Raw genomic sequence first — 13,316 nt, 5'->3', positions numbered from 1 at the left:
GTTGATCGTGCATTTGTGTCAAAGTCACAGCTCCTGCAAAATGCCAAGGTCAGAATAGATCAAATGAGAACACGACTTCTATACCGGTCTTGCAATGCGATACAAGTAGTAAATGTATTTTGAGGGAGACTTGTGAAAGTGCACTAATGACTGTCTCTGCAGCGAGCTCACTGTTGATGCCGTTGGCAACTATTCGTAATAGCTTCAATACATGCTCTTGGGGCAGTTAGATGGCAGATCCAGACAGTGGCGTGTCCTTAGAGTGACATGTAACAATGCAACGACAGCATTGAAAATAGTATGAGGAAGCTTGAATCATCCCACCCTTAGTTATGTCAACAAACAATTTGAAGGCTGAAAAACAGGAGCTCATTTATAGTGGGTATTGATGTAATCCATGTCGTGCCCTTGCACTTTGCCTGGAATTTATGAAATACAACAGATCCAAAGCAGCCATCCATAACAGCCATAACAAAGCTAGCGTCTGCACACGTGCTGCTGAGACATTGAGAGAGTGAAAGTGTTTGATATGCAAATGGCACGGACTAGACTCTTTACGGGGTGTCTGTCCTACTTTTAAAAGTAGCACAAAAAGACAATGACGCTACAAACAAGCTGAAAAAACACCAAGGTGCTAATTGTCTCATGCAAAAAAAAATCACGTTCACTCAAGCAGACTTCACATGCTGTTTGGGACCAGGTGGTGTGTGAGTTAAAAACATTGCAGCACAATTGACGACATTTGTCAAAGTGGTGGAAAATGCCCTATTTAAGGGAGGGGGTGTTGTACTTTATATAGTGCTGATAGCCGTGTATAATTTGGAAGAGCGCCACAAGGACAAAAGTTTGAGGTGATGGAATTGTAAGTGTGAGTGGAGGTAAACAAACATTACCTTGTTATTCAAACAAGCAGGCAACTGCAGAGAAGTTATATTTTTTTGTCCCAAATGGGTATGAGTCGGCTGTATTTACCCATTCTGCATCACACTATGTGGGGACAGTGAACCCGAAAAACTGCTGTGGGAGAAGCAAATGCCACAGTGCGCTGAAATGACCCGGACGCAGGGGTTTTGTCATAGGTCATTGATTTCAATTTGACACAGAGTCAGGGTAGGCCCACTCAATAGTATGTAATATTTAAAATTCTGGATCATTTATTCTTCATTGTTTACTGTTGTGCTGTTTACATTGTAGACAAGATGGATATTGGGGAGAGTGAATAAATAACACATAAATTGCATATACAGTGTCTATGTTTGTCTGCAGAATTGTGCAAATTTTGGGTTTGGTGTGATTTTTTGGTTTGTTTAGGAGTTGAGCTAGGCAAGCAGAATAACATTCACCGTCTTGCTGAAACTCTCTTATTTTTGTGACGGCAACATCAAAATACATCCACATGGCAAGTAGCCAGCAAGTGTGACTTATCTACACTTTACATCTGACGGGTCTGCTGAATTATGATATGGCAAGGTGATTGATATTTACATAACAGCAATTGTCAGATACCATGCAAATATGCCCGCTAGTGACTCGGAGCACTATAGAGAATGGTGTCAGAGAAATGTGAGGGGCTGCTTCATGGGAGGACACTTGGCTGCATCCTTATTATATTTTGTTAGTCTAGTAATATAACTGCCTCAGTCATTTTTTAATTGTTTCTTGAAAACAAGGAGAAAATAAATGAGAGCCTAGTTGCCGCTATGCATCATTTTTGAAGCACCATGACCTGGATGACAGAGAATCACATAGGCATATACAAACAGGAAAAAACACAATTTGTAGCAAGCATATCTTTTTAAATTGATAATGTGACTGTAAGTAAAAGTGACTTGGGCAATTATGCTATCAGGCAATCAATTTGATCTACCTGGTCCTCTGCTTCTAAAACGATGAGTATTTAAGAAAAACTATAGCTCGCCCAACCAGAAGGATCCACACATTTCATGTTATAATGGACATTACATTTTAAAATGTTATGAAATGATATCACAATTCTATGCTGTTAAAACTGAACCGTTTTTGGTCTATATACAGTATTAAAAATATTTTTAATGTTACAAATTTACAGATTTTATTTCCTGTTTTAAAGTTATTCTGAGCTCTGGGTAGGAAACTCCCAAAAGGAAGAATTTCATTGTTCAGTTAACCACTGTGTTTCTGTCATGCATATGACAATAATTGTAAATCTTGAATGAATTCAGTGAAAGCCGTACCTAATTAAGACAACTGGGGCAACTGCATGCCACTTCACCTCACAGGGGTTTTTGGATGGTAAACAGAAATGGAGACGTGGTTCCATTAAGAATGATTAGCCGAGCTTTGCTTAAAACTTCAGCGCTCCAAACACCGTGAATCGATTCCAGACTGCGTCTCACTTCGGCATCATCCACCACTGACGCCATTTCAGTTTGTGACCTGCCCAAAGACGCAACACCCCACCCCCCACCCCCCGCCATCATAAACCACCACATGATGAAAACAATAGTTCTTTTGAGTGTTTAATCACGCATTAGGTAACCATAGACCAGAAGTGACTGAAAGGCTGGAGGGAAGCGGAAAAAGAATTCCAAGCATCCTCTCTGTAACTAAGGAACATTTCAGATGCGATACATAACTACAAGGTCAGTTATTTTTAAACGGTTGGTTTCATAAAATTATCAAGAAGGTGGAGGTTAATGGAGTTGTGACACATTACATGAAAAAGTGCTATGAGAATGTTTTCTTGCCAGTGATATTTGTTATGATGAATGTCACGCTGGATTTTTATCCCCTCTAAAACCAGACTGCTGCTTTGAGCTTAGGTATTTTGTAAATTACTCAAAGTGCAACCATTAAAAATGAGAGGAACCCATTTAAAAATGCATCACATAAACAGTGAAAAATCAACAAGAAAGACATCATTTATGGAGAAAATCAGCTTCTGGCTTCCAAGTGTTCTACTTTATGTTATTGTAATTGAGTTTCAGGCTTATTTCTCAGAAATGATGAGCACTTAACATCTCAGCCTACAATACACAAAAGCCATACCACTCAAACCCAATCTCTGCACCCTCAGCAATAACGAGATTCACTTAAAAATACAGTGGTGCGGTGAGATTCAACTTTAATTCACCCCAAAACACATATTTGTTTATTGAGGAAAAACATTTATGGAATATTAAATATACTAAACATGCAGTCGTAAAATAATTCAAAGAAAAAATTGAGCGATTTTTGTCACACTCTCAAGGGACAGTATTTAAAAAAACATGGATATACTGGAGACTCGGGTCCTCTCTCGGCCCCTCAAGATGTCACTAATATTAATTGTCAGTCGCTAAGGATAAAGAATATATTTGTGTGAGTATCGTTACATGATCTGTCAACATGTGTTGCTGCACCACTTGTGTTCAAACATCCATAGCTTAAACTTAAGGGTAACAACACGGTATATGATGATTGTTATATGTCTATAGAGCTTCCCATTACATGTCAGCATTAAGGTAATGGAGGATTTATGTGGTTGTTTATTATTTATTTATTTAGTTTATATACTGTACATAGAGTTGACGGTCAAATTATTTGAAACGGTTCTCCGTGTGATGCAGTGCGCCTATGCAGCCACTTAAATGATGAATTGACAGTTTCGATCAAAACTAGGCAATTATTTTGTTCAAGGTAGAATTTGGAATATGGCATCTCAGTTTGTGCAAGTGAAGTGACCGGTGTTATAGTTGCTGTGGGTCGTGTTACGTTCAATTTACATACCCTTCATTTTGCAACTGTCGAAACACAGATGAGGCGGTTAAAAAAAGACACCCGCGGGGACATACCCGTGGTTTGCGAGTGCTGAAACCCCCTGAACAACTTTGCCACTGCCGGTGAAGTCACGCGTCTGACGAAAGTCGCACGGAAGCTATTCATGATCTGATTCGTTTTAGATTTACCTTGTATGTGTTGATTGACCACAATCTCCAGGCGATCGAGTCGCTCCATGAGTCTGAGAGTGTCTCCTGATCTTTTGTCCACCTCCTCGAACTTTCTCTCGGGGAAAGGCATGGGCACTTTGATGTAAATATTGGCGATGTAATTAGTCACCCATCCGACGTAGAGCAGACACACAATATTGGTCATGCCGCTCAGGATCACGCATGTGGATACCAAAGTTTTGGTTCGCCTCGTGCAAGCCATGCCCGCATCCCTCCATGCAGGTTAAAATTCTTTTAAAAATAAATCAATAAAATGCACGACAATCTCCGCGAAACAACGAGACAAATGTGGTAAAGTGCAGTTAATCCCAGCGGTAATCCGAAATCTTCAATTGGGGGCTGTGGGGTGCACCATCTACAGGTGAACGCTACCTCTGCCGACCCATCGCAAAGCTCCGGCAGGTCCACGAATATTTGACGGAGGGGGAGCGACAGAAGCAGAGAGGCGGCCAACATTTCGCTGCAGCCAATGGGAGGCGTGAAGATGACGGACGGGCTCCGGGCTGCGCGCCTCCTCCCGCAACTACACCCTCACTCACTGGCCGCTCTTGGACCTCCAGCATCAAATACTGTAGGCTATCATACAGATATGCAACATTTGATAAAGTGATTTCCTCCCCTGCTCCGTATGAGCACTGTGCAATTGAATACATGATGAAAACAATTATGACCGGTATTGCTAATACTGTTCTATGTATAAATGTATGGTGTCACTGTTCCACTCCGGTGCTGTAGGTAACAGTAGTTGTGTTTGCGCTAATGGCAAGTGGGCAGCGCCCTCTTCTTTCACGTAATTTCACCCACAGGTTAAAATAAAATAAAAAAAAACATTGATCAATAAATTTAGGTACATCAGTGAGTATTAATGTAATCCATGTTTGCATGTTCTCGACCTAACTGCGTGCAGTTGACGTCACACACCCTCATTGTATAATTACAATGCGCGTGCGTGTGTGTGTGCGCACGCGTGTGTGCGTGCACGGGTGCATGTGTGGGTAGGATGGGGGCGTTGACTGGGGGCTAAATGTTGCCTGCATTCCCTTAATTTGTGCTCTTTCATCCTCTTTTTCCCATTTCACTCTTTATAGCTGCAACCACTTAACAGAAGCAAATCTAGTTTCCCTCATGGGATAAATAAGTTTTTTTTTCTATCGAACTATCGATCCATCTAGCCATCTATTTTTAACTATGCATATTGGTGGACATCGATTGCGCCCAGATTTTCACCATTTGCAAATAACAGGAGTCCACTCTATACAAACATACATGTGATACATACTCCCGTGATGTATGCATTTATTTATCCTTCATTAGCATATTTGGTATTGGAGTGATCTGAAAGTAATTAAATCATTTTAATACTGTACCTGGATTACATCACAAATGACATTTTTTAAACAGGTAACAAGTAACTGTATTGGAATACATTTTAAAAGTGACCCTCCCAACTCCGCGTATGACTGTCAATCAGGCAAGGGTGTGCCCTGCTTCTCAGTCGGACGGGTCAGTCAGAAAATAGACCAATGGATCGATCAAAACATTAACCTCTCATTATTATGTCAAATTGTTTATCTGCAGCATCCAACTTCATTTTTTTTATACAAGCTCTCAGTTAGAAGCATTGCACGGATTTACAGCTTTAAGCAAAAAAGAACAACCTAACAATGACAATGGAAATCATACAAGTTATGCTTGTGATATGCTGTATTCTAATAATTGTCTAAGATCAATTATTTTTATACTTTCTAAAAATGTCAGTAAGTGTTCCTAGACCGAGATGAGTCAGTGGCTTTCCTGCTGCAAGATTTCATGAGGACAGAAACATTAGTGATGTGTACTTGGTTCATATTACAGCTCCAATCAGTCCGGAAGAAGAGGATGTTGAACTTGATGGAGCAGCACAAAGGGGGAAAAAAACTCTGAAATGCTTTTCAGAAACTAGCAGCATTTTCCTTGAGTAAATAGTCGGGTCAATCTTGAAAAATTAGGGTTGGGTATTGATTGATAAATTGTTTTCCTTCATCGGTTAAGACAAAACAGGGCAATTGGATGCATTCAGCAGCTATTGAGTCACTCTCAAACATGTTTTGCCTTTAAGGCACAGCTCCTCTCGGTATTACTCTGCTCAATGCACCGCAGGCATGCAAACAGGAGTTCAGAATTCACAAATGATGCCAAAAACACGGATACATGTGGTGATAAATGTGGTTTACACAAACTTTCATCGAGCCCTCTGTGACCATGTGTGGCAACGCGAGTAGTTCCCATATGAGAGCCGCTATGGAGACAAACAGAAAGGTCAAATTTCTCAGTGTTATTGTATAAAGATAAGAGTGTAATGGTTTTAATGAATAGTTAGGATCACGGTACCACATAAACCCACGCAATTTGAAGGGCAACGCATGTAAATTGCACAACTCATTTTTAGGAAGCCATTTGCTTTTTGTGCTTTACCGTTATGTAAGAAGTGGATTTCAGTGGCCACCACCATCTGCTGTGCCCATACGGATTGCCTTACTATGACTGATAGTAAATTGAAATCATCAATAACGTTTTGTAAATAGGACTTGAGGATTTGTGTGTGGGACTGAGACACAAGCTGTTGTTGTTGTTTTTTTTTTTTGGCTGCGCCACTCGGCGTGCTGTGGCCCCACGGCATACCTCTCCGCATTCATATTGTACTCAGTGAAGTGGAGCAAAACTTACATTAGAGTTGCCAATTATCATTTTGTCTTGTAAATTATGTTCTCAATCAAAGGGCATGGGGATTTGTTTGACATCAGTGCAGCAGACGGTAATTTTAGCGGGATGAAAACAAATTCATCAATGTGACTGTAGAGTGGAAAAAGACCCATCAACACTTCACTTCCAACACCCGAACTGAAAGTAGTTTAGATACTTGTATTTCCATACAAAAGAGCCTTTGTATGTAACTATAGAAATTGGACATCCGCCTCCCTGGATTGATTCTTTTTCTCTTTAAAGCTGGTATAATAAGTAAACCTCACCTCTGACTGTGTTCAGCAACAGCCATTTACAGCTCTCAATGCAGGGGTCTGCTGAATTTTCAGGTTGGCAAACGGGATAAGAAAAGTCCTTCTTCTATTCGCGAGTCGCATGTGACGAAAGTCCGTTATTTGATTTTCTCGCCGGTCTAATGACTTCCCGTAACCCAAGAGGTTGGCTGAAAGTCAATAAATTGTAGGATTTCAGCACCCCTGTGGTACAAATGATGCTCTGGTGTGCCATTAAAGTTCAGGATGCTGACTTGGACGGAAGTCATTTACAACAATGGAAGTCTGACAGTGCTGTAATAATGTGATGATTAACTGATTACTGGATTACACAAAAATAATTGTCCCTTTCCATGACCAAGACAAGCAAGTTGGGAAAAAAAGTCTTACATTTGCAAAAATGAGAAGTCGGACAAATGCAGCTTTGCCATGCTTTCTTTTTGTAATTAGCGTTGTGATTAATTTTAAAGTTCAGGCAAGATGAGTACCGGTACATGGTGAAAAAACACATTATTTGTTTTCGCCTCATTTCTGCTATCTTTTGGCTGATTATGCATTATATTGATGCATACTCATATTCATATTAACATTGCAAATGTAACTTTCCAAACAGTTTACAACAAAAAACCTTCACACTCAATCCACATTTCTACTTTCCAAGTACAAATAATACTGTGGCTGGTTTTGGCAATAGAAGGTTTTACAATAATCTATACAAACAGTGTTGTGTCACGAGATGCATTTTTTTCACCTCTGGAAGGAGAACACACAGTTTTTGAGATATAAACTACCCATCCAAAATACTTGGTCCATTGATAAAAATGACAAATTAGGGCCATGTTCTCTCATGTGCGTAAGAGGAAAAACTTGTGCAGTCATGGGCTTATCTGGCTGCACACATTCTCACATCGACTTGATGGACTGCCAGACATGTCCACAATCATAAAAATGTCCTGGTGAAAAGTACATTTATTTGATTTATTTCCATTCATTCATTTTCTCTACCGTTTATCCTCATACAGAAAAAAATCATGCTCTCCTTCAAAGTGTAAGAGTAATAAGAGTAACAGTGGATCTGCCACTTAAGGTCTTTTCTGATTTAAAGTGTGCTTTATCTCAGGAAAAAAAATCCATGCTCCAACATTTCCAGACAGCCTCGGTTGTCAAGCAATCACGCCTCTCCAGTATGGCATGGGCAAGTCCTTTCCCAACGGACACGCGCTGGGTGTGTTAGATGTCTGCAGAGTAGAATGAATAAACAATGTATGAAATGCAAGCAACTCCTGGCGATTAAAAAAAGAAAAAAACTGGTGAATTGGCCTCACATGTATGACATCTTCAAATATAGCAGACAGATATTTTGGGCTTGGTGGAGGAATTCCACTTTTACAGCAGAACAGTAAACACTGTCGTAACACACACTAAGAAGAAAAATATGCGTATACAGTATATCAAGAATACACACAGTCCGTATGTATTCATCCATGCAGCATAGTGTGAAGGCAGAATCAGCAGAAATGTATGTGGTGAGTGTACCTGAATAAATAAATACTACATACAGTATACATGTGTGATGCAATTTGAAGAGAAGGTAGCAAGAATAAAGAATAAGCATTGGAGTGATATGCACGTATAACTAAATTACACAACATTTTGAAGTATACTTTTATGAGGAGATCATTTACCAGAGTGTTGGAAGTTTACACTTGCTAATCGTTGAATTAAACTGCTCTGATCTCATCCGCAGTGCGGTTCAGTCTCTAGGGAGTGGGGAATGTGGGGGTTGCTATAAAATGCGGTGGAGTATTTTACAGCTCTTATAGTCCTCGGTGTATTCATCTATTTGTCTTTTTTTTTTTTTTTTTTTACTCAGCAAAGCTATGGCAGAAACCTTTGGGTTAGGGATAAATGTAGTTTGATCTTATTATTACTTCTTCCTTTCATAACTTTGCTGCTGTGAATTGGGAATTTCTCCATTGCGAGACTAATAAAGGTTTTCTTATCTTATCTTATCTTTCAGTTTCTCTCAAATTTTTGACACTACTTAAAAAATGCTGAAATCTCCAAGCATCACCATCAGCCACTGTAACATTATGCACAGTTGGAAAATTAACTCTGCACGCCAATATACTGATAGAAGGTAAAAACAAAAGTGGACTTAACTGATGAGTCAATTAAAACCAATTGCACATAAAAGTTAAATGAAAATTGTACTTAAATAAAAGTGTTTTTTTTGTTGTTGTTAAAGATTAAAATGCATAACTGAACCCTACATTTATAGTTTGACCATGATAGGCCATTGCTAATAAAATTGGCCATACGTAAAAAACAAACCCCAAAAAAATCTCACCGTTCTTTCTTCATATTTTTAATATTTTCATGATAAACAACTCAACGTGAATATTTCACAATGAAAAACTAGCTACTGTGATAACATAAAGTAAATTTATAGAAAGTGCTGGTTTGTTTGTTTTATATTTAGAGAGCTTCTGCCTCAAGTGAGTGGGCAGAAGCATCTTTGTGGGTGAAGCCCAAGTATACCCAAGAATCTACACGTGCACAAAGTCCAAATTTTGCGTGTGAGGTTCACATTTATGATTTAATTAGTTGGCTACTGCAGTAATAGGTCTTGCCCTCCTCTGGCGTGTCAGGCAAAAGTTTCCTCAGGCTACACATGCACATTTTATTAGCTCCCAGGAGTGTCATGTTGTGTGGGCTATTTTAGAGAGGGTGATGCGGTGTACGTATAGATTAAATGGAAACACTTGTAATGCATTTGTGAAATGTATTTGTGCTGTTTTAATACATGATTTGTTAGAAATGGTAGGTCCCGAATGTTGTGGAAATTGAATCTTCGCAGTATGGTACAGGATTTATTTGTCGTTGAGAATTGTCCCGCAGTAGCGGTGCAAGTCATTGCTAATTACAGCCGCCGCCCATACACTGTATATGTATGCCTCACTCTGGGTTTTATAGTGTGGGTGTCAAGGGAAAAAAATACATCGATCTGAAAAAAAGGATTTGCTCGAGCAGGGCACGATGTTCCCCAGAATGTACGTCTGCCGCAAAAAATGTCAGTGGAAATGTAAGAGATGTGTTCCAAACTAAAACATAGCACCCTGCTGGGTGTGAATACCGTTTTTGGAGTAGGAAGTTTGCTCACAGTTCTCCTGATTTTTTAGTAGCAGAAGCCACGGCTATGTTTAGTCTGAGCATGATTAATTAGAGTGTGAGAAAGGTTATCCTGTAATCATGAATGCAAGGTCTATGAGACGGAGACACGGCCACTGAAGGTTATCAAGCTTTGGAGACGGCAACCATTAATCAGTGAAGCACAAATGCATGAGCAAAAACAGTACATTATGTCTTGACAACATTGACAAACGTTTTGTATACTACAGTCCAGTGAGTCATTCAAATTATAGTGACGACGATATGAATACGACTCTGACTGACATCAATTGCCCACACTCACCATTGCCTTTCTGCCAAGCTGACCCTTTATTACAAAGTCTCAGTGGGTGGGGTGTCAGCAAAAGAAAGAAAATTCACCTTGCCACAAAGGAGCATTTAATTTAAGTTTGACTGCACGAGGCAGTCAATGAATTTAAGATAAAAAGACACATAGCTCATCACTCTTCATTTTGGGATTACCAACAAAATCCTCTTATGGCATAGTATTGTTTGAATAGAGCAAAAGTGAAGGAGTCCTTTAACATGATGGAACTGGTCACAGTGCCATCTAATCATCATTGTAGAGTTGCAACACTCTTAGTCAGGAATTAAGCATCTGATGCAATTTCTTTCTTTCAATTTAGTTGTCTGAAAGGTGTCTTTTTAAGAGGAATCTGTAATTTTCCATTTTCGAACATTTTTTTTGCTGTGAAATTACAAAGTACGATAATTTGTGCTACATGTACTACGAGTCACGGGGTGATCGAAGAAGGAATTAAATTTATATCTGAAGGCATCACTGTATTTGTTAAAACTGCCAGTATGACTTTATAGTGGATCTCTGCGGCCTCATTTGTGCATCTAATTTGACTTGCAAGAAAGTGGCTACGTAGAGTGCTGCTCTTTGGCCACCCCGGCTGGCCACCTTCACATCATGGGGAAGATTTTGATTCTGCGATGCAGATAATTAGGAACCTTAGCGGCATTTCCACACAATGAGGCACTTGAATGCTCTCTCTTCATACATTTAAATTGACTAGCTAAATAAGTTTCGACACTATTGAGCTGCACACAGAAAATTGAAGACATTTCTTATTGACAGGTACACTTAATAACCTATTTGGGTTTTTAATAGATTGTACATTTTTTTAAAAATTCAATTATGAAACAAAATACATTGCCATCGTAACACTACATAATGACAAAGTCATGCTTCCAATGTACCAATGTTGCCATGGCTCACATGCTAACGCTAGGTTAGTATTGCTAACATTGCTGTTTTATTGAAGGTCGACATGTATTCTCTGACTATTTATCGTGGCAATGTTTTTTCATAATCTCATACCAGTATGAATGTGTGAGAATTGCGTGTTGTCAGTGAGTGGCGTCGGTCAGGCACTCAAAGGGAGATTTAGCTTTGTGAGGCTACATTTATCTGGCTCCCGTTTTTAACACTATTTTCAGCTTTCTCCACTCAGGTACTTTCAAAGTTTCTCACTTTAAACAAGGCACCTTGTTAAGGTCAGTAATAACCTCAATTTTCAAATGTGAACGCCGGGCCACTGAGATGAGAAGCAAATTGAGCTGAAGTTTGTTTATTTATAGTGCCTTTCATCAGCACATCTCCACAGAATTAACAGGATGAAAGTGAGAGCCTATTTTGGTTCCTTTTAATCATAATCAATCACCGATCAAAATGAAACACTTGTAAGATTATACATGATGGAACTGGTCGAATGCAAGGTGGTAAAAAGGAAGTGGAGTTGTTGTTGTTGTTTTTTACTTCCATTTAATTGATGGTACAGTACACCTGGCTACAGTGAAGCACATTAACAATGCTTTTGTTCAGACTACGAAACAGGAGCTGACTCTTTGGGTTCAAGAACACCTTGCATTTGGCGAATGTGCAGCTCTTGTACAAAGTTACATCAAGGCTGATTCATGACATTGCGATTCCATCCTAGAGCACCGGTGGGATTCATGGTAACACTTAATAACAACATTGAGATATCTCGACTCCCCTCTAGCTATTCTACACAGAGGATATAAAGAGTACATGAATATGAGTGCTGTTATATTGACTGTCCATTTGTGTTCAATACATTGTTCAAAGGGTTGCAGCACCACATCATAGACACTATGTTCGAGAACAAGTTGTAAAAATGTGTATTCAAATGCTGAGAGAAGGCCAAATCCAGTTCACCTCTAAAGGGTATAATACATTTTAGCTTCATCTGAAATTTCACCCGTATATCCGTAAGGTTTTATGAGTAATGCATATGCAACTGACCAGCCTATTTCATGAACATCAGACTCACATTGACAGGGTTTATTTAGTCTCGCATTGGCATTAACTATGTTTGCTGGAGGGAAACAAATCACAGTCAAATATAATCTCCCAAATGTTTTGGATGTGGAATGGCTTGCTTGTGGTCTGGGCATGGATGAAAGCTTCTGTCCTGTCTGATAGAAAATTGAAGGAAAATGAAAAATTGGACTTCACTTGAGTTTTGGGAGGCATTTGTCTGAGTATGCTGGCAGAGGAAGTCAAGTAAGGCTATCACCATTTGCCCAAGGTAGAAGATTATATAGACCGCACTCGAGTTGAACTTGCTCAAGGAAAGATGAAGAAAGGGAAAAGACAGAAAAAGACCAAGTGGATCCAGAAACAAGGACTCTGACATGACAGCGGGCCACTGTTGTCAGTGATTAGCTGGCAAATCGGCTGTTCTAACAGCCCCACTCCTCACTAAATATGCCTCACATTGTTTTCACTCGGTCACCTCATCCGCATAGAAATGATCCAAACTCGTGTTGAACTTCACAAACGCTTTTGTGACTGACTGAGTTCAAGACGGAGATGTCCTACACGTGTCTGACATTCAAGTTTACATACCCACGTTTACAAGCTTTTCATTTTACCTTTAAAGTGAAAAGAAATGTCTTCAAAAATTTGATACACCACAGAGAAGAGTGCTGTGAACAATCCTGGCAAATTGGAGTCACTTAAAAAACAGCAAAGTATATAAAATGAGACTACAAAGTTATGAAAAATCTAGTTCTCATCACTTTTAAATGCCGTCAGCATGTCTGTTAAATGTGCTGAAAGCACGTCTGGCTCAGCTGTCAACTGTCAATCCAATTCCAGTACTACAATATG

General features: G+C 39.4%; 1 protein-coding gene and 1 long non-coding RNA gene across 3 annotated transcripts in view; one reads left to right on the top strand and one right to left on the bottom strand.

Annotated features, from left to right (window-relative positions):
* galnt18b (UDP-N-acetyl-alpha-D-galactosamine:polypeptide N-acetylgalactosaminyltransferase 18b) overlaps positions 1–4,374 on the bottom strand; it is a 68,159-nt gene extending 63,785 nt beyond the window's left edge. Inside the window, exon 1 of one of the 2 annotated variants that reach the window (XM_052063642.1) lies at positions 3,927–4,374. In XM_052063642.1, coding sequence (XP_051919602.1) covers positions 3,927–4,170 — 244 coding nt within the window. In that variant the 5' untranslated portion in view covers positions 4,171–4,374. The remainder of the gene's footprint in view (positions 1–3,926) is intronic. The other variant, XM_052063641.1, reaches the window with a different exon arrangement.
* Positions 4,375–4,396: 22 nt separating this feature from the next.
* The window catches only part of LOC127599618 (uncharacterized), a 30,796-nt gene continuing 21,876 nt past the window's right edge, over positions 4,397–13,316 (top strand). Inside the window, exon 1 of the long non-coding RNA XR_007962151.1 lies at positions 4,397–4,539. This is a non-coding gene — a long non-coding RNA (uncharacterized LOC127599618). The remainder of the gene's footprint in view (positions 4,540–13,316) is intronic.

This window comes from Hippocampus zosterae, chromosome 4 (genome assembly GCF_025434085.1).
Source record: "Hippocampus zosterae strain Florida chromosome 4, ASM2543408v3, whole genome shotgun sequence".
In the NCBI taxonomy this organism is placed as follows: domain Eukaryota; kingdom Metazoa; phylum Chordata; class Actinopteri; order Syngnathiformes; family Syngnathidae; genus Hippocampus; species Hippocampus zosterae.
The sequence above is the reverse complement of the archived record's forward strand: the minus strand, read 5'-3'. Positions and strand labels throughout refer to the sequence as shown.